Source organism: Heterobasidion irregulare, assembly GCF_000320585.1.
Source record: "Heterobasidion irregulare TC 32-1 unplaced genomic scaffold scaffold_04, whole genome shotgun sequence".
In the NCBI taxonomy this organism is placed as follows: domain Eukaryota; kingdom Fungi; phylum Basidiomycota; class Agaricomycetes; order Russulales; family Bondarzewiaceae; genus Heterobasidion; species Heterobasidion irregulare.
In genome coordinates, this window is record NW_009258200.1 from 2,816,837 (window position 1) to 2,841,571 (window position 24,735).

The 24,735-nt window shown below is 57.0% G+C and overlaps 10 protein-coding genes across 10 annotated transcripts; 3 read left to right on the forward strand and 7 right to left on the reverse strand.

Moving 5' to 3' along the window:
* Positions 1-214: 214 nt before the first annotated feature.
* RNase_H_4 (ribonuclease H) lies at positions 215-1,567 on the forward strand (the record flags this gene model as incomplete). Its single annotated transcript, XM_009547403.1, has 5 exons — positions 215-282; positions 331-751; positions 784-807; positions 857-1,408; positions 1,511-1,567. The coding sequence occupies 5 exons, from the start codon at positions 215-217 to the stop codon at positions 1,565-1,567; spliced, it is 1,122 nt and encodes a 373-aa protein (XP_009545698.1).
* Positions 1,537-6,641, reverse strand: HETIRDRAFT_474586 (uncharacterized protein; the record flags this gene model as incomplete). The annotated part of the gene is made up of 13 exons (XM_009547404.1): positions 1,537-2,400; positions 2,452-2,641; positions 2,701-3,007; positions 3,066-3,090; positions 3,152-3,377; positions 3,429-3,527; positions 3,598-3,933; positions 4,201-4,540; positions 4,596-4,974; positions 5,073-5,199; positions 5,684-5,854; positions 6,104-6,359; positions 6,439-6,641. 13 exons carry the CDS (start codon positions 6,639-6,641, stop codon positions 2,240-2,242), a joined length of 2,820 nt encoding a protein of 939 aa, XP_009545699.1. The 3' UTR covers positions 1,537-2,239.
* A 743-nt stretch (positions 6,642-7,384) lies between these two features.
* HETIRDRAFT_157934 (MFS sugar transporter) lies at positions 7,385-9,504 on the reverse strand (the record flags this gene model as incomplete). The annotated part of the gene is made up of 5 exons (XM_009547405.1): positions 9,165-9,504; positions 8,797-9,092; positions 8,353-8,726; positions 7,662-8,287; positions 7,385-7,409 (listed from the first exon to the last, which is right to left on the reverse strand). Exons 1-5 carry the CDS (start codon positions 9,392-9,394, stop codon positions 7,385-7,387), a joined length of 1,551 nt encoding a protein of 516 aa, XP_009545700.1. The 5' UTR covers positions 9,395-9,504.
* Positions 9,505-9,601: 97 nt separating this feature from the next.
* HETIRDRAFT_383517 (uncharacterized protein) lies at positions 9,602-11,598 on the reverse strand. Its single transcript, XM_009547406.1, has 3 exons — positions 11,406-11,598; positions 10,591-11,349; positions 9,602-10,538 (listed from the first exon to the last, which is right to left on the reverse strand). The coding sequence occupies exons 1-3, from the start codon at positions 11,455-11,457 to the stop codon at positions 9,862-9,864; spliced, it is 1,488 nt and encodes a 495-aa protein (XP_009545701.1). The 5' UTR covers positions 11,458-11,598; the 3' UTR covers positions 9,602-9,861.
* Positions 11,599-13,833: 2,235 nt separating this feature from the next.
* Positions 13,834-14,562, reverse strand: HETIRDRAFT_451030 (uncharacterized protein; the record flags this gene model as incomplete). Its single annotated transcript, XM_009547407.1, has 3 exons — positions 13,834-14,018; positions 14,093-14,170; positions 14,211-14,562. 3 exons carry the CDS (start codon positions 14,560-14,562, stop codon positions 13,834-13,836), a joined length of 615 nt encoding a protein of 204 aa, XP_009545702.1.
* A 920-nt stretch (positions 14,563-15,482) lies between these two features.
* Positions 15,483-16,338, reverse strand: HETIRDRAFT_451031 (uncharacterized protein; the record flags this gene model as incomplete). Its single annotated transcript, XM_009547408.1, has 2 exons — positions 15,483-15,730; positions 15,792-16,338. The coding sequence occupies 2 exons, from the start codon at positions 16,336-16,338 to the stop codon at positions 15,483-15,485; spliced, it is 795 nt and encodes a 264-aa protein (XP_009545703.1).
* A 345-nt stretch (positions 16,339-16,683) lies between these two features.
* On the forward strand, positions 16,684-17,365 carry HETIRDRAFT_121037 (uncharacterized protein; the record flags this gene model as incomplete). Its single annotated transcript, XM_009547409.1, has 4 exons — positions 16,684-16,690; positions 16,770-16,917; positions 17,021-17,075; positions 17,141-17,365. The coding sequence occupies 4 exons, from the start codon at positions 16,684-16,686 to the stop codon at positions 17,363-17,365; spliced, it is 435 nt and encodes a 144-aa protein (XP_009545704.1).
* A 1,392-nt stretch (positions 17,366-18,757) lies between these two features.
* On the reverse strand, positions 18,758-20,302 carry HETIRDRAFT_315754 (uncharacterized protein; the record flags this gene model as incomplete). Its single annotated transcript, XM_009547410.1, has 1 exon — positions 18,758-20,302. The coding sequence occupies one exon, from the start codon at positions 20,300-20,302 to the stop codon at positions 18,758-18,760; it is 1,545 nt and encodes a 514-aa protein (XP_009545705.1).
* A 1,095-nt stretch (positions 20,303-21,397) lies between these two features.
* Positions 21,398-23,297, reverse strand: HETIRDRAFT_68507 (uncharacterized protein; the record flags this gene model as incomplete). The annotated part of the gene is made up of 6 exons (XM_009546418.1): positions 21,398-21,962; positions 22,034-22,079; positions 22,139-22,256; positions 22,288-22,484; positions 22,660-22,770; positions 22,861-23,297. 6 exons carry the CDS (start codon positions 23,295-23,297, stop codon positions 21,486-21,488), a joined length of 1,386 nt encoding a protein of 461 aa, XP_009544713.1. The 3' UTR covers positions 21,398-21,485.
* Positions 23,298-24,015: 718 nt separating this feature from the next.
* HETIRDRAFT_58143 (uncharacterized protein) lies at positions 24,016-24,695 on the forward strand (the record flags this gene model as incomplete). Its single annotated transcript, XM_009546392.1, has 3 exons — positions 24,016-24,228; positions 24,342-24,522; positions 24,604-24,695. 3 exons carry the CDS (start codon positions 24,016-24,018, stop codon positions 24,693-24,695), a joined length of 486 nt encoding a protein of 161 aa, XP_009544687.1.
* Positions 24,696-24,735: the final 40 nt, after the last annotated feature.

A 24,735-nucleotide genomic window follows, 5' to 3' on the forward strand; every position in this document is an offset into this window, starting at 1 on the left:
ACCATGACAGATCACGTGCTTGCCAGATTTTGGACGCGTTGGGCGACTGGCTCGCCACAACCGCGCAGCGCCGTAACATATGCTCTCAGGCTTTTGTTGGCCTCTCCTTTCTTCCCCCTCATACCACAATCGACTTGTTCGACGAGCATTGAAAGACACACATATACAGAGAATACGCTGGGATCTCTCTGCATCTACATACACTCTTACGATCATGCCTAGTAAATCGGCCACATTTTATGCCGTGAAACAAGGTCGGGCGCCTGGTGTATACGAGACATGGTGAGCCACTTCATTGCCTAACATATAATTTACATAGTGAGATCACAGGAGGGAATGTCAAACCCAAGTGAATGGCTTCTCGAATCCTTTGTTTAAGAAATTCCACGATTTAGAGAGTGCTCGAGAGTGGGTTGGGATACCCAAGCGGACTTTGGAATCAGATACACAGCTACCTCCTAGTAAGAGGCATGAGAAGACCAAAGCATCCTCATCTTCGTCAACAAGCGACCCGAGTGTGACCCTTTTCCCAATCAACTCCACGTCCAAATCAAAGGCATCTGTCGATACCCCGCACAAACAGATGCAATCCGACACAGAGCATGTGGTATATACCGACGGCGCGTGCAGAGGAAATGGACGGGCAGGCTCTCTCGCGGGTGTCGGTGTATGGTGGGGGAATAATGATCACCGGTACTGGGTTCCAGTTTTGGAACAAACACTTATTGTGGCTCATTATTTCGCAATTTCAGTAATATATCAGAGCGATGTCCAGGTGTACAGACGAATAATCGCGCAGAGCTCATCGTACGTTCATCACCTTCCATTCACGCACCCTTACCTCAGTTGCCACTAGGCCATCATCCGAGTTCTCGAAACAGCTCCGATTTCGAATACGCCGTTGAGGATCAAATCCGACTCACAATATTCCATCAAATGTCCGCACTTATATTTCTCCCCGGCTCGTGTGGAGATTGACATAGATCCTGACTTTTGGATATCCATATGTTCAGGCGTTGAAGAGTGGCTGCCCAATTGGATAAAGCGCAACTGGCGCTCTTCCACTGGCGCGCCCGTGAAGAATGTGGACCTCGTCATGTACCTATCCACCCTGCTTGACCTCCGTGCGCGCTCAGGGCAGAAGATAATATTAGAACATGTGCGCGGCCACAGGGGCGAGGAGGGGAACGAAGGGGCTGACGTGCTAGCCGTCGCCGGAGCGGCGTATCCAGAGGTGCAAGACCGCGATTGGGCACAGCTGATGAAGGCTGTAGAGAAGAAGATGTCGTTCATGGACGGTGTCGCGGACGGTGTCGCGGACGCCTCTAGAGCCGGTGTGTCTGAGAGCGAAGATGCGCCAGTGACCATTGTAGCAGAAACAACGGAAACCCCTACGGCTGGGACGGAGGTAAGTACGAAGAGTTTGACAGACGATGATATAGATGCATCGGTGAGTCGCTCAGCAAACTCCTGGTCAAAAAATTGAATCCTCAAACGACGCTATGAATAGTTCCTGCTCAGCGACGAAGATCTGTTGGAAATGGAGAGAACAGGTGATTTCGATTGAGCGTGCGCTATTTGACCTCACTACAGAGCCATATCCTCTGAGTCATTCTACTTGTACTGTAGCCGTAGCTTGTAGCATACAAATCTTCATGAAACCCCCCCTATGATGAACTCATAACAATGTGGGTATTTAGCGGATCCTTTTCACGTTCTACACGCTTCAAATTTCTGCGAGATGACAAGAACTTCTGTGAGCAGACAGCTGCAAGAATTTCCACACTTCTCCCCTTCCTTCTCCACATCATCCAATGGCCACGTCATCAGGAGCTAGCTAGTCAACACACCTGCCCACAATTTTCCACGTGAACTGAAAATGGCCACGTCATCAGGAGCTAGCTAGTCAACACACCTGCCCACAATTTTCCACGTGAACTGAAATGGGCCAAGACGAAGATATTGCAGAAGTACACTGTAGATAAACAATTGCCAAGGAAAGTGAATGCGAAGATAACACAAACAGGTGGACTTGTCAGGAAGGGAAAGGGGGCGGTGATGGTGTGTATAAAAAACAAAAAAAACACTTCATAAAAATGATAGCGATCGGGTAAGACTGGGCAGGCGGATGTGAACTCTAATCTCATGATGGATAGGCTCTGTCTTTGTATGGCGAGTCCGGGATATCCAATAAAACAAGGAAGGCTTCGAGATTCACGAAGCGCGGCGTGTTCGACGTTCAAGCGCTCCCCGCAGTCGTGGCAGGAGCCGCGCCAGGTCGGCGGCCAATGCCCATGCCCACGCGGACGAGCGTCTCGAGCGATGCACGACCATTGACCAGCAGATCTTCATCCCACTCGACGACGCCCCTCTCAAACAGCAGCACAATCGTCGAGCCACCTGCGCGTCGTCAGCCAACGGTGCACGAAACAAGGTGAATTGGGCGCTCACCAAACGCGAAATATCCGAACTCCTCCCCGCGTTTCACTCGGTCTCCCTCCGAGACGGTCGTCTTGATACTCCCGACCATCATCGCTCCAACACACACCGCCATGACGCGACCGAATTGGGGACTATCGATCGGCACAATCTTGCGTGCGTTCTCGCCATACACATCCAAGGTCGTACGAATCGCTTGGGGCTGTCCAGGACACCTCAACCATTGTGCACATAACAGCATATAGCGTAGGAGATACTCACGTTGACAGTGTAATACTCCCCGGAGATGTACGTCATGGGCCCAATTGTGCCATCGACAGGCGAGTGGAATCGATGATAGTCCTGGGGCGCGAGCCGGAAAATGGCCAAGGCGCCACCCTGATACCGTTCTGTCTGACCCTTGTACGCGTCGCCCAGCAGCCGTGCGACAGTGAATTCCCGACCCTTGATCCACAGCCGCGTGGCCTCGTTCACCGTCTCAAACGCCATCAGACGGCAGTCCGCTGCGCTCACAAGCCGGTTAGGATTCTCGGCCTCGTCGATAGGCCTGGCAGACATTTTCAGTTTGCTGCATGCAAGTACGTTAGCATGGGTGGACATAAGCAGCTGAGGTAAAGGACACGGACCGGTAGAAGAACTCGTTGAACGTCTCTGATAAGCGAATCAAACGATTGAGCAAGGGTTTCACGGTCAGAAGAAAGAAAGAACCCACTGAAAGAGGAAATGGGATCCTGGATCTCATCCACATTGAGATTATGGAATTGAATAAAGGATGGTATATCGTGTGCCGATTCTGGGGAGTCGTATTTGACACCTTGTTTGATGGAAAGAGATTTGAGGAGCCGGCGCGCTGATGATAACGGTCGTGAGAAAGCGATGCGAACAGGAGACAAAAACAGATACATGCCTCTGGCGCCCTCCATCTTGCCTCGTGCACCCTGCCTGATAGTCAGTACACATACGCTGATCGCCGAAGCACAGAAAATCACCTTGTACAAGAGCCGAATACCAAGTCGCACGTAGACCTGCATCTTCTCTTCTTCCAATTGACCGGTCATCCGGTTCTGCACGATAATGTTTGCCGAATTCTGCGGCCCAATCGATCGTGCGGCATCAGCATCGCAGCAGGCAGCGGAGAAGAAAACAAGGAATGCTCACAGCCCCGAGCTTATAGTCTCCCGACGACACCTTCGACAGGACCCGCGTGTACCACTTGCGCTGCGCCTGGCTCGCCGTCACGAAATTGTTGACCATGATCCTGTCGACGCGCGCCCAGTCCTGACTCGCGCACACCGCCAGATGCGTCACGATGTCCCGCTCCGCCTTAGAGTTCAGCCGCGGGCGATGACACAACGGGCAGTTCTTCACGTTGATCACGCGCTCGAATGCGTCGTCCGACGAGCTCCAGCCCCCGGACCTCGACCCCGATCCAGACCCTGACGCGGACGCGCCGCTGGCCGACGAGTCTTCCGCGTCAGAGGAGGATGCAGACGTCTGGTGAATCATTGGAGGTGCCAACGCCGCGGCGCCGTGCCGCCCGCGCGCGGCCTCGAAGTGCGCAAACGGATGCTCGATGACGTCCTTGACCTCCTTCTCCTCGCGCAGAAGCACTTTCTGCATGGGCTCGGTGGCGTGCGCTTTCGGGTGCGCAGGCTGGAGCGATGGTGGCACGCCCTGCTGCGCCGGCTTGGATATATTCGGTGCAGGGCCAGATAAGTTGTGCTCAGGGCCATAGAAGCTCAGCTTGTCCAGCGCCAGCACCGTGTGGGGATCCGAGGCGTTGAGACTGGGCGTCACAGCAGTGGAGGTGTCTAGCCCTTTGTAATCATGCTCGATGCGCTTCTTCTCGCTGGACGGACGGCAGATCTCGGCTTCGAGGCATTGAATCGCCTCCGCGTACGTGAGATTGTCCTCTACCGGCTTCTTGTCCCAGCGCGTGAAGAAACTGTTGATCGTCTCCGTCGAAAGGGTCGAGCCGAGGGAGTCGAGCATAGACGTCAGTTCGAGGTGCGACAAGGAGCCTGTATCGTCCGAGTCATACTGCTTCAGGAACTGCCACCAGAATCGCTGGCGGAGCGCATCGTACGGCTGATACTTTGCCCTGATCAACCATGAGCTCGTGAAGCATCGTGGAGAGAAAATACAGGGCACATTACCGGAAAGTGATAGTGGGATTATGCTTCGACTCCCAAGGCATCTCCTTCGCCGTCGACAACGGTAACGTGAACTCCTGAAAGGTCCTGCTCCCATCCTCCTCCTCAGGGTACAGGCCCGTCTTGGAGTCCCGGAGAGGGACGTTCGCCGTCAACTGCGAGACATCGAACGCCGCGTCGCCGACGTGGTCGTTCGACGAGAGCTTGTCCCAGTCGAGCACGGTGAGCTGCACCCGGAACGCCGTCTCGTATCGCCGTACGTGGAACAACAGCTTCTCGTCCCAGACGGGATTGAGCGAATGCCGAATGACGCGCGTCCGGAAGACCTTCTTACCAAACGAAATCACGACGAATGGGTCCATGTCCCAGCCTGTACGCGTCACTGCCGAGCATATGTCAGCCTAAGCGCCCCGGTGAATGCTCCACAGTCCAAGGCCAAGCGGACAAGAAACGAAAGAGTGAAAATAAAAAAAGACGTACTGTTTTTGAGCCGCGGAAGGTCCTTTGCACCCTGAATTTCTAGCATGACGATCCCGACAACGTCGTTCGCTGCGTTGAAGTCAAAGTCCGTCTTCTTTCCGCCCCACGACTTCCGCAAGCGCTTTTTCTTCCCCTCCGTCGAAGACGCCGCACGCGACCGCGGGGTACTCGTCCCGCTCAGGGCGGCGCTGGCGGTGGTCGCGTCAAACGACGCGGACGGTGTCATTGATGGCCGTCTCGGGAAGATCTTCGGCATGTTAAACCCTGGCGACGGCGGTTTCGCCGGCGCCGGTGGGTTGGCGGCGACGGGCACCTTGCTCGCCGTTGCGAGCGTCGGGGTCGTCTCTGGGGACGACGAACGCGGGATTGGAGCGTGCAGCTCGGTCGGCGAGGGAAGAGACTGCGAGATATCGGGCTTGAGTCCAGGCGTCGGAGGGCCCGAGGCGTACCCGTCGTCGTCGTCAGAATTGTCGCCCTCGTCGGAGCTCAGGCCGTCGTCCTCGTATGCGGGGCCGGTTTGATGCGAGCGAACTGTGCCAACGCCTTCGGTCTGTGAAGGTGGCACACGTTCGTGACGTGTGATGGAGTGAAGAGGGAGAAGGACGACGTACAGGAGGTGCCGAAACGAGGCTCGGCCTCGAGCGCTTGATCAGCTCTTGATAGGTCTCACCAAAGTCGGCGAGGTTGAACAAGTCTGGGGGGTTGACGAAGCCGACCTTGATACGAATACTGCCTCGCACACTTGTATTCGAGCGTGTGGAGAGGAGGTCGAGAGAAAAGGGCTGATGGTGTTGTCAGTTGAAGAGCTCGGAGGATACAGAAATTGACTGGGCGTTCAAGAAGTGGAGACCGGATAGCACGCTCTTTGGTTTGGTGTAAACCATTATACATGTCCATATATACTGCGGAATGCAGCAGCTTGTGTCGTCGTGCATTGCATCGCGTCCTCTAGTGCATTCGATACATTCCCCGCTCAACACCGAACGGCTCGCATTATAGGGTGGGTGAGATTTGACAACGAAGCAACGCACCTCGTTATCAGGATCGTCGAACGCATATATGCCATTCTTAAACCAGTCCTCCAAAGGCAGGCCGACTTCACCGAGGTATTCCTTCTTGAGCATGTCCTTGTCCCATACGACGAGCTCGACCACGCCGAGCTTATCGGCGAGCGACAGATAGATAGGAAAGTTGAAGGTCGCATCCTTGGCAGGGTATATGGGGTTCGTCGTGCGTTTCAAGACGGGCGTCTGCTGTCTGTTGCTCAGGACCGATACGACGACAAAGCTGTTACGCGTCGGTTGTGAGCGGCGCGCGCGGGTGGCAAAAAAGAGGGAACTGGAGAGGAGCAAGGGGGGCTACGCACGGGTCACTGAGGCCATTGCGGTCCTTGGCGAGGAGGTCAGAGCAACCGAGGACCTGCACGCGGAGGGAGACGATGGGGGCTTCGCCGGGGATAGGGGAGAAGGCGTTCCTGCCGCTGCCGCGTCCTGAAGAGACGCGGGCGGGAAGACGGGCAGCAGAACGCAGGGCGCGGCCAAGCTTGAGTTTTTTGGCTGCTGCAACCATCGTGGGCGACGGCGAGGACGACTGCTAGCCGGTGGTGGTGGTAGTGGTGCTGAGGAGGAAGGGGATGGGTATGCTATGAGTTAGTGGTGTGTGCTCCACATGATCAGCCTAGGTTGGTTATAAATATGAATACCATGACATTTATCTGGTAGCCACTTGATGGCCGCGCGCTCGACGTCGACCCTCATCGTCTCCTACATCCCTGGGCGCCCCTCACAGCATCCACAGCCATCCTACCCCTCATCAACCTCAATTTTGTTCGCAACTCTGGCTTCCAACCGCCAATCACTCGCCTCTTATGAGCTGGCAATCCCTTTGCCTCTATTTCATCATGGACGCGGTTCCTCCTACAATGATGGAGCGGCAAACACAAGATTGCATCTCGACATCGTGCAAACCATGCTCTCTCAACATTCCCAACGTCGACGGAACCCTCCCTGTGCTCGAATAACCCGCTGCGGAACATGTCTCGAATTGGAATAAGCGCGTCGCCGTTTCGTCAATGACTCAATCCTCTTGTGGGATCTTGTGGGATACGTATGTCCTCGGATGGCCTCATTGTCGTCATGCAGATCGATCTCTCGCAATTCTCGAGTCTCGACCACCTCCCGCGCTCAATGTCCGAGCGCCAACGTCATCAGTGGCTTTAGCTTGAAACTATGTGCTACGACCATGCCACAGTACACCTCTGTATACTCGCTGTACTCACAACTTCTCGTGTTTTCTGCTGCCAAGGATCCTTCTCAAGCAAGCTCCAATAAAATTTTGCTGTACATAGATTATACACAGAGATCCAAGCAGATAGAGTTACAAATGCAGCCAAAAGTACATGCCGAGGTATATCACGCGACGATGCCTGGGAATCTTGTCCGTCAGATGCTGGTCACAGCACGGTGCGACGGCTTTTGCGGCGAGTCGACCTGCTCCTCCTCCGAGACCTTCCCGATGCCGAGCCCCTTCTCATCCACCCCATAGTCCGCCCCAGCCGCGGCCGCCTCCTCCCGCAGCCGATCCACAGACGGCGCCCGCTTCCCGCCCAAAAACACTCGCCCGCCCGGCGCGTCCTGCAGCGCGCGCACGACGACGTCGCGCTCGAACAAGTACTTGACGTCCTCGAGCGCGTACCCCGTCGTCTCGGGCAGCAGGAAGTACGCCCACACGGCCATGAGCACGCAGCAGAGCCCGAATAGCAGAAACGTGCCGTACTCGATGGTGTTCAGCATGATCGGCGTGATCTTCGAGATGGTGAACGCGAAGAGCCAGTTGACGCCGATCGCGAGCGCGAGCGCGGCCGTGCGAACGTGGTTCGGCGCGACCTCGCTCGCGACGACCCACGGGACGGGGCCCCAGCCGACGCAGTAGAACACGGCGTAGAGATAGACGGCGACGAGCGAGACGTAGCTCGCGGGCACGATCGTCGATTCCGGGTGCACCGCCTGGAACCCGCCGATCCAGAGCATCGTGAGGCCCTGGCCGATGCCTCCGATGATCAGGCAGTTCTTGCGCCCCACTTTCTCGACCGCGAACATAAGCACGGTGGCGACGGCGATGACTTTGACGACGCCGTAGATCCCTGTCGCGAACAGCTTCGAGGTCGTGGAGGAGACTCCGAGCCCAGCAAATATCTCGGGCGAGAAGTAGTTGATCTGCGCAAAAAGAGAGGTCGTTGAGGACGAGTGCAGCGCGGTCTGCAGAGCTAAGCGAGCCTCACCGCATTCGTTCCCGTCCACTGCTGGCAGAACATGACCAACGATGGGATGAAACATCGCAACGCCGTCGAACGCGACTCGCCCATCATCTTGAACTGCTTCCAGAGCGACGCGCGCTCCTTGCCGTAAAAGTCCTCCTTAATCTCCTCGAGGGTAACCAGCACTGCAGGGTCGTCCGCCGGCTTTCCGGCCGCAAAGCCCAGCGCGCGTGCCGCACGCTCATGCTCTCCGTGTTCAACGAGCCAGCGCGGGGACTCGGGCTGGAATAACATGCCAAGAATAAATATGAAGCCTGGGATGATCTGCACAATGAACGGGATCCGCCATTGCATAGCGCCGAAGGGCACATGCTGGGCGACGCCGAAGTTGACCCAGACTGATTTCCAAAAGCATCAACTCTTCATTGAGCAAACTACAAGCGCGAAAGTGGGAACGCAGATGCTCACAACTCAGCATAATCCCGACATTATTGGCGAATTGGATCATGCCCGTGCACCGGCCGCGAATAGACTTGGGCACACATTCAGAGACGTAGGACGGGACGAGCGCGGACACCATGCCCACGCCAAATCCGCCTACAAATCGGCCAAAGTAGAGCACCCTGAGCGCGACAGATTGGCTGCTCCCCAGCCCTACTATGCTCTGAATCACGCTCCCGATGATGTACACGATGCCCGACGCAAGGAGGACAGGCTTCCTCCCAAACCGCCCCGAGAAGTAACCCGTACTGAGCGCCCCGAAGCTTTGGCATACCATGGGTTGTCAGCCATCAGCGATTGGGCAGATGAGAAGAGGTGAAGGAAGAGCTACTCACAAGCTGCCAGCCTGGAGGATGGACACGACGTTCCCGTTGAGATTCGCGGCCTGAGATTTGGAGAGCTTGTCGACGCCAAAGTACTGCTGGTACGCCGGCAGGGAGATGACGCCGCCGATGAGGCCGATGTCCCACCCGTAGAAGATGGAGCCCATGCACGCTGAGAGGGCGAGCGTGTACGCGTGGATGTAGAGGCGGACATGGTCGACAAACGCAGTGAGGTTCCCCATGGCGAGCGGCGAGCACGAGGAGGGTAACGTCTCCCGCAAACGGCTTTAAAGCCTTGAATGCGGACGGACCGAAGAGAACCGGGAGGGTTGGCGAACAAGTCAGCTGTGCGATGGTCAGGGATGGGCTGCTCCCCCGTGGGGTATGGCCTGATATAACCCCGTCAGATCATATTGCCAGTGCCTGATCGCTCGCCGTCTCCAAAAGTTGTAACAGTCGACATAACTCACAGACAAAGTTTTAAACTAGACACTCCGGCGGCGAGGTGATACCACTACCATTACAGCTCCTTGAGCCTTGTATGTCCTCTGAGGTATGTAAATTACGGGTATTATGCATATGAAATGTACAGTAATCTTCAGGCATCTAACCTAACTCCTGAGCCACAACTAACTAACCGCCGTGCATCATAGTCATCCTCACGTTTGGGAGGGGCAATTCGAGGGGAGGGGCAATCCGAGCGGTGGGTCTATACAAGCCCTACAGGCACCGATTTCCATAGATTAGGCATGATCTTTTTCGTTCGTGGTGAGTTTGCAAGTTCCTTCACGCGCCTCCAAAAGTCCAAGTAAGCCTCCCTAGTCGGCACCTCCTTCACGTCAGATTCCTCTGGGACTTTCATCCCGGCCGATCTGTCCAGAAGAAGGTCAAACGCTGACCCGGACTGTGGGGACCAAATCTTGTGAATCGAAGGTAAGATGCCACAACATAGGATCCATTCCATCTCGTATGAAGGTATCGCCTTCATCTTCAGCAGTATAGATCCCTGTTCAATGTCATCCAAGAAGCCAAGCTTCAATAGTCTGCAGAAGGCGTAATTTCCCGTATTCCATGACTTTAATGGCGGATTCCTGATCAGGTCACCGTTCTCGTACTGCAATGAAACGAAAGGCAGAATCCATAGGAAGCCTTCGAGGTCGTGGCGATATTGGCGCTTGATCTTGCCCTCCCAATAATCATGTCTGAGCAAATCCAAAGCCATGAAGGGCACGGTCCCAGGGCGATCACACCCATCGTGGGTTGATTGTCCTTCGATGGTCGCAAGATCCCAGTCATTTAAGATGCCGCGCTTGTTCTCGTCAACCATCACATTTGACAAGCTGGGGTCGCAATGTTGGATGCCTAGCTCCCAAAGGGCATAATGGCCTGAACCTCCGGGTCAGTATTCGTCGCCTTGGAAACATAAAGCCACACTCACAGCGGACGCAATCGAACCATGCTCTCATGAACTCCTCGCCGACCAACGTAGTGATAGGTTTGAGTCGGTGAAATATTGCCAGCCGAAGGATACGAGCGGGGCGCCGTCCCTCTGATGGCTTTAGACCAAGCTTTTCCCTGACACATCCTGTCGAATACTCGGGGAAGTCATGAGAGAGAACCAGCTGCGGAAGGTGGTCAATGATATCAGGGTTCTCCTTTCCGAGTGTGCGTGCCACGTCAAGAATGTAGGCTTCGCTCAGGTGCGATTCCCCCGGCCAATAAATTTTCACTACGACCTCCCGAGGCCCATCAAGGGCCGTGGATACTTTGATATTATCGACAGCCGCGAGTTCCTCGCCAGAACCCTGAGGCTTGCTGGAACGTTTGGTCGTCTTAGGAGCCACCGGACACACAGTACCGCCAAAGACAGACGTGGCTCGTCCAGTCAAGCTATATATGTGATGGACTTGGTTGCCAGTGTTGATCCTGATTTGAACCGGTTCGCTGAGAGAAATTCCGGGTGGCGGGAAGTCGAAACACCTGTCTGCAACAGTGCGACTGCCTCCAGTACCTTTCTGATGACAATGAATGACCTCAGACTGGGGATCTAGGGTAGTGTTGAACCCCCAGTCCTCGAGCTTGAACCGCTGAAATGCGAAGAGCAGAATCAGGAAGCGCGGAAGATCCTGAACGAAGTTGATTCCTTGAGTCTGAATCGCGCCTTGTCTGTCGTACCACCATATCCACACAATATCGTCTAGAGCAAGAACTGAGAAAGAACCCCATGGCAAGAATGGATTTATCGAATCTCACCAATGAGAAGTAAATTAATTGCGTGGTTTACGCATGACGCTCGTGTGAGCATTTCGACGCCATACAGACTGCATTGAATGATAGGAGGCGGCAACGGGTTCCGGGCTTCCTCTTCGACTTCGATTTTTTGCTTTTTGAGTGTCGATTCGCCGCTCGTGGTTCGATTCGCTGAGAAACTACCACGGGTGGTGTACGCTGCCGATGGCTATCAGCAGATGCTGCTATGGTGAAACCGGAAAGCTCACCTGGAAAGGAGTTGAGGTTCTCCCTTGTCGCTCGAGGTTTCTCCGAGCCTGGATACGATTTCGTACTGGCCGCTCGAGCTTTCTTTGAGCTTAGACACGCGCTCGCACTTGTCGCTCGAACTTTCGCAGCTTCCGCACGTGCCATTACGGGAGTCTCTGAATTGGAATTGAATCGTTCCAGTACGTTGGCCTTGGGACTACAGACGTCTCCAAAACGGGAGTACGTGATGGGTGGAAGCTTCAATTGCTTTGCAATTAGCTTGAACTCGAGTGAGCAGAGTATCTGCGTCCATCCAAATTTCTTGAGTGGATGTTTGGGAGCAAGATGGGTGACAGCATCGCTCCATTGCATGTCCATGTCGACATCCTCTGTCGCATCCTGGGCGGCAGTGAGGGAAACCAGAACCACATCGGGGACACGAGATGACGCACGACCATCATGGTTTGCCTTGATAGGTGTGGGGTCGTTTCTATGGAAAAGTATGCGGAGATCGTCATTCGCGGGGCGAATATCGTGCATCTTAACCTCCTGTAGCTTTTTTAGCGCTAAGTTGAAAAGTTTGATGAAGGGCGAGTATCTGCTCCTTTCGTCGGCTTCAGTATCGCAGCTGTGGATTGTCTATTAATGTTGGATCTTGATTAGTGTGGACAAAAGATTCACTATGCCTCCAACTGTGTCTTTATCTCTCCGGTGTTGCAGATTGGAAGCACCGCTTTGAGATATGGTTGCAAGACGCTCGAGTTCGTATCCTTCAAAACAGCCTTCGGGTCGACAAGACATCGCTCGAGAAAATAAGTGAGCATGTCATCGACTTTACACTGCTCATGTTTCTCAAGGTCGTGGGCAATCCAGCTCACGACGTGGTCAACGCTGTTAATCCAAGCCATCAACCCAGAGCTGTAAAACTATATACTCTGAGAAGTCGCATAACCCACTTGTAGTCATCAAATCCTTCACTGACAGCGTTTGACGATGATCCCATATTGTTCGAAGGAGTTGTGTCGAGCCTCCACTTCCGTGTAATATCTTGCTACGAGGCGCCGGTCTGATTAGGAGGCGTGACTGGCCTCGATGGGTCAACCGCCGGTGCCGCCGCCGGCCAGGAATTCGAAGACATGGAATCGAGTACTTGATCAGTGACGACTAAGTAGCGGAGGATATCGATATTAAGAAGCGGAAAATAATGATGGTAAGGAGCAGGGAGATTTTTTCAACCCTTTATCCTGTTCCCTCAGATCTCAAACGGGACCAGCTCTCAAATCTGACGACACTTCATGATGTCACAAGTGATCATCAGGTGATCCAGCCCGCCACCTCGCGACTAGTATATACACTTCGCCATCAGCTGCCTTTATTCGAGCTTTCAAGCGTGTTTTCCGACGACGAACGGATATTTTTCCGAGCTGTTCTATACGGCTCTGAGCGCGCTGCGACCAAGACCAAGGACCAGGCGATGTCCGAAGGGTGATATGTTGTTATACCGCATGCGGTGAAGTTCAAACAAAGGGAGCAATGTCAAGGGGAGTTGACTCAAAGGTCGTGTTTTGGTCGTGCTCGTGAAAGTCGGCCGTATACGAGTACACGACACTATAGGGAGTAGTGCAGCAGCCAAGTTCGGAAGATTTTCAGGCAGAACTGCTCAAAGGCGGCCAAAACTGACGAGCACAGCTATTTATTGAACGCGTTCTAATTATGATCGGTGCATCACCTTGATAGACTTCGATATCGCCCGCCTTGGCGCGTTCCGGAGGGCATGCGAACAACGGTACGCGAAGATTGAGGCCTTGAGGCTCCACGATTGCCATCTAGCAAAGTGGTAGGACTTCTTAGTAGCCCACTGACGACCCCACGTGCGAGCGAAAAGAGTCTTGCGGCGATGTTAGGTACGGTCGATACACGAGGAAAAGTACAACTTCGTTTCGACGTGCGACAAGAAAAACATCGATAGTGTTGGGCACCCAATCCTCCTATCCCTTATAAAGAGAGCGGAGCCAGAGAAATGAGCAGCGTGCTGCGCAAACGCGACGAGGAAGACAGGACAGACAGGACGTACCTCGGCCGACTGTACACCTCACCCTACCTCACCCTTCTTCCGCCTCTCGTCGAAGATTCCCGTCCCAGCTCTCACGAAGACGTCGCTCTCGCACGCAGCGCATCGCGGCCTCGCCATCGCCCGACATGCCTATGCTGAGCACCAGCCTCCCGCCTTCGCTCCACGTGCCGCCCGCTTCGGCGCCGAGGACGGTCTCCAGCGCGTCGCGAGGTCGCGGTTCTGCGCGTCCAATTGACACGACTCCGCGGGTTTGTGACCGTCGATCGGCTCCCTCTCAGGGACGGAGGCGGGCGCGGGCATGTCGTGATGATATGCTTGGCGAGAGGAACGAGCTCAGAGCGTTCTTCCTGTTGCGACTCTGGCACGAGCCCGGACTATGTGTCCTCACCCGAGGGGTTCACCTGCAATAGGTCGTCGGGAGCGGCGCCGTGCGCGGTCGCTGCACTCAAGTGGCGGACGTCACCGTCTGGACGGTGTGAATGTCGGGAATGGCTTCCAAAACCAACGCGCGAGCGCGGGGCCGGTTTCATTGCAGAGGATGGGAGGAGAAGAGAGAGAGGGCGGGCATGTGAGGGTCTTGGTTTTGTTGAAGTGCAGCGTGTCGATCAAGTGCCATCGGATGTCCGGAGGCCCGCGCGCGACGCAACTGAGCATACTTTTGTCCAGACATGTAGATACGAGACGCACCTGCTGTACTGCCTTGTCCACGAGCTCCTGTACGTATTTCTCTCCAGCGTAGCGCACGTCTGATGTGGGCTTGTACTTGGCCACGGCAACGAGCGTCAGCGCTGACGATGGCGATAGCGGGGTGGCTCGTTGCACGCGTGTACGTGTTCTTGCGAGGGACGGGCTGTGCATTGTGGAGTTGTTGGTTGATGAAGAGGACACGGATGAAAGGCTGGAAGGGAAAGGGAGCAGGATGGGTCAATGAGCCGCGAAAGTCAAGCCGGCCTCGTTCTGTAAGGGCAGATATATTTGTGGCAATAAACAAATGTGTGGACATTGTCATTTCTCCGGAGTATACTGGCACAGTCGACGCGACGAAGAGGACAGCCAGGAGTAAAGCATATCAACATATCAGTATTACATTGTCTGAACCAGGACGTGACGAGGCACCAGGTAAGAGGAATCAGACTAGAGAATCTCACCGATGAGGAGTAGATTGATGACATGATTGACGCACAGTCCTCGCGACAACATTTCAATGCCGTACAATCTGCATTCAATGGTAGGATTGTTAAAAGTTGGTCCGAGACCGTCTAGAATACTGCCTCAAATTGAATTATGTTGCAGGTGGCGGTCTTTGCACAAACTTTCAACTCAATAGAAGAAATCAGTCGTCATATCCAGGACAGTAAGAAGGAAACTGCTCAAAAGCCGTCAGGCACACACTCCTTCAAATACAGCAAGCGTCCACTGTCGTCTTCTGCCGCTATCTTCATTTTAACCTAAAATTCTGCATAAACATCGCCCGGTTTAAGAAATCTAGGTACCGACGTTGCCAGACCTGCCTTTTTCTTCTTGGTGGCTACCGCTATGGCGTCGGTAGGTGGCGATTGCCAGTTATTGTTAATGCGCTGTGCAAATTAATCAAATATGACCCATTCTCATTCATACGAAGAGCTCGCATCGGGTATTTGGGTCATATCCGCTCGCAGACGCCTCAAGAAATCTCCCTCGTTTTCTCTGCGGACGACGTAATTTCCCGCGTTTCACGACTTGAGTAGATTCGTGATCATCTTACCGTTCTCGTACTGCAAGCATACATATGGCAAAATCTACAGGAAGCCTTCGAGGCCGTGGTGATACTGGCGCTTGATCTTGCCGGCCCAATATTCCTCGTCGAGTAAGTCTAGGGCCATGAAGGGCACGGTCTCAAGGTGGGAGGCCTCGTCGTGACTCGACTGCCCGAACATCGTCGCGAGCTCCCAGTCGATCAAGAACCCGCGGTCACCCTCGCCGGCCATGAGAATTGACAATCTGGGCTTGACATCCTCGATGCCCAGCTCCCAAAGCGCATAGCGGCCTGGACCCTCCGCGTCGGCGGCCGTCGACGCCGAACCCTAGCTAACCGCGGCAACACGCACTGCGAACGCAATCAAGCCACGCTTTCATGAACGCCGCGCCGACCAACGTGGTGATACACCTCGGGCGGAGGAACACGGCCAGCCGGAGGAAACGAGAGGGACGCCGGTCTTCAGCTCGTTCAAGACCGAGCTTTTTCCGAATAAACCATGTTGAACATTCGGGAACGTCGCACGCGAAAAGCGGATCCGGATGATGACCCAAGGCATCCATCTTAAACCCCATCGTGGACGCTTCCCCGGGACCCTCGGCTTGGTATGAACGCGATTCCTCCTGCCAGTAGATCTTTACTGTTACCTCTCGCAGCTCCGTGGAGGGTTTGGACGCCGCAGTCGCACCGACAGCCACAGGGCTGTTGCCAGAAGACTCAACCTTGCCGGAGCGCTCAGAGGCTGCCGAAGTTACAGTGCCACAGAACACAGATGTGCCTCGCCCGGCCAGGCCATACACCTGATGCACCTTCCATCTTATATTGATCATGATTCTCGCCGACTCGTCTGAAGCTCCGAATGCCGGGAGTCTGGTATACGGGGTTGCGGCGATGAACATGCCTCTGGCCCCTGTGACCCCGCTACGATCAAAGCGTTGGCGTCCGACATACTTGATCATGAGCCCATCTCGTCGCTTTCGCTGTCATTCACATCACCTATATCGCTCTCATACTACTAGCTGTGCCTCAACTCATAACGGGACCCTTGGCCTCTGCCTGCCCGGCGACCAGCTCTCTGCACGGCGATTTCAAGGTCAGTGGACATCGCCTTCACCTAGAGTGCTGCTTGACTATAATTCCCGTCACAAGATCGGACAGTCAGTGCTTGTGCGCGAGTTCTCTTACCAATGGGGATTTTGCATCGAGTGGGAGCGTGGCACAATAGTGAAGGGAGGTCACCGACAATGGCTGGTACGTCTCGAAGCCTGTTGAATATCTTGGCCATTGAGTAGAGCGTTTAATACACACGAACAGCTTGGTGCAAATATAGTTTATTATGAAGTCGAAGTGCCCTGCGGAATGCAAGATGAGTCCACGTGCTATGACATATCTGAATATTATCCCCTGCTGGACGAAATCTACGACGACTCGAAGCCCGATAGCGAACCACGGACGCAAAAATGGCTCGTCAAAGAACGGTTAGTGGTACTGGTCAGTCGTCCCCGCCAACATCCAACGCCCTTTTCCGTCCGTTTCATCTCCTTCCGTGACATCACGCACAGCACTCCTGCTTGGTAACAGGCGTGTCCAAGTCGGCGACAAGTGGATATGGGAATGGACCCCGGCCGCGATCGACGTGCGTGCCATCTCGGCCTTCCTTCATCTTGATGCGTTCGCGATCTCATGATAGATCTCCCTCAGCCTCACGGTGAGAGCATCAGGGGAGACCTGCAGGTCATCCTACATCCTGCCTCTCGAGCGTCCGCAAAACACGGCAGCTGGAAAGACCTCCTGAGAACTATCCATGCGATATGGGCCGTGCCGTACACGCCCCAGGTCATCGCCGCTCTTCAACGCCATGGGCAGAGGCTGGCCCCGGAGGTCATCGTGCTGCCTCCAATCGCGGGTTTGCAGCGCCGTGCCTGATCGCCTGCTCTCGCAACCTTGTATCATTAGCTAGGAATCATAGTTGATTGTGCGAGCGCAGGGGGACATGCTCCTATTCCGAACATAAAAAAAATTGAATTCGTATATGGAGTGGTGTACACAGACGCGCGACGCAGAGACACTAATGCTTCAAAATTTAGTGGAATAACGACGGAGGCAAGGCAAGACAAGGCAAGGCAAGCTACTTATAGTTATCCAGGACACCTGGGGCCTTCACTATTGGCCGGGACGTAGATGTTACAGTAGGAAGAAACAAAACAGGAGACATAAAAAATGGAAGAAGCTGCTGCAAACAAACGAACAACAAACAAACAAAATCACCAAAGGCAAGGTACGGATCAAGGTCTATAGTGGATTCGAAGAGGGAAAAAAAGGAGACGAGCAGGACTAAAGTAATGCTCCAAGAATACACCCGCGAGAGTAATAAGTGATTCAAGACCGCGGGCGCGGGCGGGATTAACCAAGACAGGCGAGGCGAAAATCCAACCGACGGCGGGGTCCGCAAAGTGGGGCGTGGAAGAGGGGCATATGAGGAGGAGGATAGCTGCACAAATCGAAGGAGGCAGGGGAAAAGGAAAAGAGGTCGTAGGCAAGTCGTACACGGCGGACAGCGACCACGAGCACCGACAGATAAATAACCCGCGTGTCCCTCCCCACTCACGAGCCTGTGCCCTTGCGCGCGCCCGAGTCCAACACCGCAATGGAAGGACCGAGCGAAGAAGACGCATTCATACTTGCTTGGATACGGGGCAGGCGGCTGTGTTGGTGCGAGGTGGGGCGCGAGGCGAGGCTGGCGTGTGCGGATGGAGGGCGACGGAGACGATGTGCGGTTGTTCGGCGTGCTGCGGTCGGTCGAAGTTCGGGGAGCGATGGTTGATACAAAAGTTTGCGGGGGCGCTGCGGCGGCAGCGATCAGCGGTCATACAGACAGTAGCAGTGTCCTTCCACGTCCATGCATGAGAGGGCCCGAGGGCGCGTAAATATTCGAGAAAAGTGCAAATCGTGACTAGTTCGTGCGGACGGTGTGAGAGCGGAGGTCCTTGTGGAAGGGGTAGACGAGGTCGGAAGAAGTTCCTGCACGGAAGACGGATAGGTCTGGCGAGCAGAGACGGCATGGAACTGCTCGCGTCGTTGTACACACTCGCACGACGCGAGTGAAGTTTAGGGGCCTTGATGGATGGATATGCAACGGGGTCAGGGTGTGCCGGAAAGGCATGCTCGGTGCTGAGGTCGTGATGAATCAAGGCGCCAGGTCGCTGCCAACCCTCCAAACCAAGGCAACGGCATGGCGTCTTGATCCACCACGACCTGGGCACCCATCATGCCCAGACGAGAAGCCGAGCGAGAGACCGAAAGCCCCTCCACGCTACTCTAATACCGGGCGAGATGAATGCCTGCGCCCAGCGAGCCCTCCACGGGCGCAGGACCGCCCTGCATCTGCATGCCGCCCATCGGCACGCCCTGTTGTTGCTGCTGCTCCTCCTCAAACAGCTTCCTCCCGCCGTCCCCGCGGAGCCCCGGCTTCAGCGCGCCCGGCGTGCGAGTCGTCGCCGCGGGTGACGGCGAGACGTTGATGAATTCGTTCAGGTTGAACGTGTACGTTCCAGGCGTGGTCGGGTGCACCGTCTGCGTCTTTGGCTTTGCGGCCGGCGACGTCGGGCGGGCACGCGTGTGTGCAGGTCTGGCCATAGGAGTGGGAGACGGCGGCATAGGGTGCAGCTGAGGGAGGGTAGGCTCGATCGGGGTCGGCGGCGTAATAGTCGTCTTGAGCTCCGACGGGTACTCGCCCTCCGACATTGGCTTGTGCTGGAACGACGTGTCGATCATGGTCGCGGTGCTGCCCAAGCGGCTGCGACTGGACGCGTCGGAGACTAAGGTGGCCGTCGACGCGAAGCTCCCTGAATTGTCGCGCGCTAGCAGGCGGTGGGCGAGCCCCGCGTCGTACACGCTGCTGCTGCCGCCGCCGCCGAACAACACGCGGCCCTTGGCTTTGAGGTCCGCACCACCCAGCGCGCGGTAGGCCGCTGCGTCCTGTGCGTCGCGGCTGCGGACCGTCGTAGGGCGCGCGGGCGACGGAGACTCGTGGAAGAAGGTGAGGAGGCTCACCGCCTCCTGGTCGACCGCGGTCGACGCCGAGCCCGCGGCCGAAAGTGGCGTGGCCTGGCTGCCCATTTTGGGCGTGGTGCGCGCCTCGGCGCCCCCCGGGATCCTCCGCCCGAGCGGCGGCGTCTTCGGGCGGGCGCCGGCGCCCGGCGTGCCGAACGAGGATCCGGCCGCGGGGAGCATCAACGCGGGCGCGGTCGTCGTGCGCGTCGAGCTCTGCGCAAAGTGTGCGTGCGCGTGCACAGAGCCCAGGTCGGATCCGGCGGAGATGCTCGAGCGCGGCGAGGCCGCGTTCGCGCCCGCGACGATGGACGAGCGCGAGTGCCGGAGCAGGTGGGTCAGCGTTGCGGCCGCCTTCATGTCGATGTCGTGCGGGTCCTCGGCGTCGACGAGCGCGGCCTCGCGTTTGCGACCCTTGCCCTTCGACCGCCGCGTCGTGTCACGGTGCTGGTCGCTGTCCTCGCGACGATGCCGCGACTGCGCGCGCGTGCGCTCTGCGACGCTCGAAAACGCCTGCGAGCTGGAGCCCTTGCGCGAGTGGGATTTCTTGGAGGACGAGGAGGCCTCGGAGCCTCTGCGCGGGCGCAGGGTACCGTTCGTCATCTTGGGCGGGGCGGGGACGGGGGGATCTTCGGGATTATGGATGGTTCTGGCGCGCTTCGCAGGTGGCGGGGCAAGAATGGAAGCGTACAGGCTTTGGACCGCGTTCGCGGACGGGCTGTCGCGAGGACGCGTGCTAGAGGAAGGGATGGCGGTGGGCGGGGCCATGGTGCCTCTGCGGTGGGAGCCGGAGGTTCCAGCGATGGGCGTCATCGCGCTGTTCCCCTGTGTCGCAGGGTTGTCATAGTAGTTCTTCGCGGCCGCGAGGCGGGCGACGTATGCGTTCTCGATCTTGGAGTGGTCTTCGAGGGCGCTAAAGGGAAGGTTGGACAGGTTGTGCGTCGCCTTGTAGGTAGCATAGGAGAGCCGCGCGCGGAGACCACGAGTGAGCTGCGGAGGGGCGATTCAGCACCGGACAGCGACAACACGACGAAAGCGAGGGCACGAAGAGGACTCGATGAGCGCGAAAAACGATGAAAAAAAGGCGTGACGGAAGCCGGAGGACCGGCGGACGCGCATGCGCACGACGCACGACGCGTGCGGCACCATGTCGAAGAGGCGGGAAGGCGAGCGCGCGCTTACCTTGGAGAGCTCTGCGGTGGCCATAATCTTCCTCATTACTCGCTGCCGCTCCTCGAGCTCTGCGGAGGAGAGCGCGCCGGTGGACATAGGGGGAGCGGTCGCGTGAGTTTTGGCTTGGATGTACGGCATGGGGGGCGAGGGGGTCGTCACAGACGACGATGGGGTGGTCATGCCGCGGGGCCTTGGGGAAATCCGAGTGCTGGCTTGCGCGTTGGATGTGGAGGGGAGCGGGATGGGTGCGGGGAGGGGGAGCGAGGGGAGCGATGGGCTGGGAGTCGGGGAGCGCGTTGGGGTGGAGGACGTGTGAGCGACGCGGCTGAATAAACTGGGCGATGAGTTATTCGCGTCGCGGCCTGGCGCCGAAAACAGCCGGACGTGCTCGGCCCCTTACTGCCCTTGCCCCGGGTGCCCCGGCCACCGGCCATCGGCACCCGCTCCCCTTCCTCCAGTCGAGCCGAACAGGCTCCTGCCTCGCTGCTCGCCGCTGTAGGCCGTTGTCTGGCCCGCACTGCACACCGTCTGGCCATGTGCGTCTGCGGCACACCGCCCTTCCCTTCTTTGCGCTTCCCTCTGCGTGTCGCCGGCGACACTGCGCTCCCAGTCGGAGGTACTGATCCCGCGATAAGCGCATCAGGCATCAGATGACACCCGCCGTGAGCTCAAGCGTGGACGTGAGCCTGGGTCCGCGCGCGGTTGTGGGCCACGTCCGACGCGGTCACGCCGAGATCGTCCATGAGCATCGCACGCGCATGCCTCGAAACAGCACACACGCACACACACCGCGTCTCCCACACCCCGTAATTACACACCGACATCATATGCACCAGCCAGACCGAACAGCGCTCGATGACGTCCCTGCCCCGTGCGTCACTCCTCCATTCCCCGCCCCCACCGGCCCCTCGCGCACCCGTTCTGCGCGCCTGGCCCCGGCCGCTCTATTCTCCAACAGCTCCTCCCAGTACCATCCCGGGAGGAACCCGACCCTGTCCTCGCCCGCTTCCACTTCCTCCACCCCGGCCCTGTCCAGTAACGCCATGTCAACGCCCGTTCGGGGCGTGAACCTCACGCGCCACACACGCGCGCGCGCGCTCCCGGCAGTTTCAGCATCGCCTCCGGGACGCGCGCCCGCACTTCCTCGGACCCAAGACAGGAACTCGTCCCCCCATTGGAGGCACACCTGTGCGTCCCAGGCGCCCGGTTTGCCGCGGATCATCCGGGGCAGTTGCATTGTCTTGAACGACTGCACCGTGGTCACCTGGCCCTTGGGCGTACGGAACCCGACGACGATTTCCTACGCGTCGCCCGCGCGTCGCGTTCGAATCAGCCTATCGCGCGTGAACAAAGCTAGCGTGATCAACTCGCCGGCACGCCCAGAAGAAACGATTGGAAGTAGAACTTGAGCAGTTTCCTTTTGTTCGAAGCTTCTCAGCGCAAGCGTCGTCTCGCGAGACAAATACACAAACGGACTTTTCGAACCGCGCTTCGTCCTGCGCTCCGCGAATGTTCATGGACGTCTTGAGCTCGACCATCGTGTCGTTCTTGCCGCTGTACCCGCCTGCATCGGATGAGCGAACGCAAGCGCGATCTGAAACGAGAGAGAGGGGGGCGATGCAGACCTCGCACGCAGTCGACTTCACCCCCGATCACCAACCTCGTGCTGCCGATCTTTGTCTTCACGACGCTGCACCATTGGACGTTGGTGTCGACGTCTCCGCCCCATCCGGGAGGAGACGATGGGCTGGATGCAGTGCACCACGACTCGAACGCGTACCCGTAGTACATCTGCCGCCGTTGGTTGGCAGGCATGTCGTTCCTATACGAAATAGTAAGGTGGGGATCATTTGATTGATAGATGCCCTCTGTGCAACAGCGCTGCTCGAAAGATTGCGATGAGGTTGCGTGACATCGTTGACTCTGAGGCTCACTCACAGCGGTCTCGTTCACGAGGTTTCTCAAAGTTGAACGGACAGAAAGAGAAAAGGGCGTACTTTTCTTGCAATCGTGCATCGCTCACATGTTCTTCCAAGTATAGCACGCCATCCACGAGCATGACGTTCAACTCCCACCCGTCCCGCTCCTCATACGGCGCCGTCAATATCCTCACTCACGAGACGCAATCAGCACAGCGCCCAGCACATTAAGCGCCTGGCTCCGAGTCCGCAAGCCACACAAATAAACAGCGCGCTCACTTCGTCATGACCCCGCGCCAGCTGACGACGCCCACGTCGACGCCCGCCATCCCCGCGGTGTTCTCCCTACGCACCTTCGCGTACGCCCTCAGCAGCGAGTCGATCCGGCCCTTCTCCTCGCCGCGCCGCACCCACCGCTCGTACGCGTTCCCGAGATCCGCGCCGCGCGGCGGATCGCGGTAGTAGCGCATGCCGGAGTCGGTGAACTCAAGCTCGTGCGCGGGGGTGTAGGAGAACGTGAGCAGGGGGAGCGGCTGCTGGAAGGGGACGGTGCGGGCAGCAGGCTGGGAGGTGGATGGGTAGGGGAGGCTCTGTGATACCGCTGGTGTCGAAGGGAGGGAGGGCGCGGGAGAGGAGATGCGCGATTTTGTCCGCTGGACAGAGTCGTTCTCGGGACCGTCCGCTGCGACGTTAGAGATCCGGCGTTTAGCAGGCATCTTGGGCGCAATGATTGCGATGGCTATTCCTGTTCATATGCTCAGACAAGAAAGGTAGAACAAGCATCGACGGCATGTCGGTCTGACCTACGGTTGGACACGAATGGATGATCGAGTCAGAGAGATGTGCTTAGAAAGAGGTTAGGGCAGGTGTGGGCGTTTGTTGATTCCAGAAGCTCTTGCCAAACAACCGCCTGGTATGCGTACGTAACGGTCTTGGCAGTGGTGGTGCCGGCATCCTGACCTGCCTTCCGCTTTCGAAGATCCGCCTTGCTTCTATTCGCGATACTCGCGAGCAGGATCCCGGGTATACTTTCATTCTGTGACAGCCATCCCGATAATCCATCCAGCCATCATTCATACCCTAGAGCGATCTAGCAAACGCGAACATTATCTTGCAGTATAGGCGGACCCCCGCTCTATTCACCAACATCGCAAGATGGCCTCGTACCTCCGTTCATGGCTTTCTCCATCATCTTCCCTGCCGCTCGCCCAGGCGCAATCCGACGACACTGATCCGCCCCCGTCCAATCCTGCCACTCCCACCGCGTCTCGCCCGTACCTTAGCCACGACGAAGAGGAGAACGACGACACCGACACCGAATCCGACACCCCACCCGCCTTCCCAGCCCTCTCCAGCGCCCAGCGCATCCAACCCCCCTCGCCCACACCCCCAACCCTAGCCGTCCCCCGCCTCTTCACCACCGGCCCGGGTTCTATGCCCCCACCCCCTCCTCGACTGGCGGTTCCGGGTGGTGCGAGCGGTGGCCTCGGCGTGCCAGTGCCCGCGGCAGGCTCCTCGCTGATGCCACCGCCCACGACGACCAGGATCCCGACGCTCCCCGCGAAGAAGCGCGAGAAGGTCGCGCTCACGCCGGGCCATAGCCCGCTCGACTGGGCGATGCTCAAGCAGTCGGGTGCGGATCTGCGGGTGCGTGCCTCTCCCTCCCCCATCTCTTCACTTCTTCACCCTACCCCCATCTATCCCGAGAACGTGCCGCGAAACTGAGGGGAACCGGCTAATTGGGTGTGATATGATTATAGGGCGGCGCAGAGCAGATCATGCGCATACCGCCGTCGGTGCTGAAGCAGCACAGAAAGCGGGACGACGCGTGGTCCGCTTTCAACGGCAAGGTGTACAATATTACGCCGTACCTCGCATTCCACCCTGGCGGCGAGCAGGAGCTCATGCGCGTCGCGGGGCGGGACGGCACGAAGCTCTTCGGTGCGTCTCTCTCCGCTCCTCTATTTCCATCCCTCTGTTATAATCGGAATTTGACCGAGCCCTCCGTGGCATTTTCGATAGCGTCGACGCACGCGTGGGTCAACGCCGACTTCATGCTCGATGCGTGTCTTGTCGGGTTTTTGGTCAAGGAGCCAACCAATCCCGACTCTTAGATGGAACGACGACGGATTCTACGACCTTTTACGATGTTGG

What these genes read in the sequence shown, in the direction of transcription:
- HETIRDRAFT_383517 (XM_009547406.1), bottom strand. Translation starts at nt 11,457, where the DNA reads ATGCTCACACGAGCGTCATGCGTAAACCACGCAATTAATTTACTTCTC. An exon ending in AATTAATTTACTTCTCATTG is followed by an intron (nt 11,350 to 11,405) that starts GTGAGATTCGAT and finishes TTCTTGCTCTAG; the next exon opens with ACGATATTGTGTGGATATGG. An exon ending in ATGGTTCGATTGCGTCCGCT is followed by an intron (nt 10,539 to 10,590) that starts GTGAGTGTGGCT and finishes CCGGAGGTTCAG; the next exon opens with GCCATTATGCCCTTTGGGAG.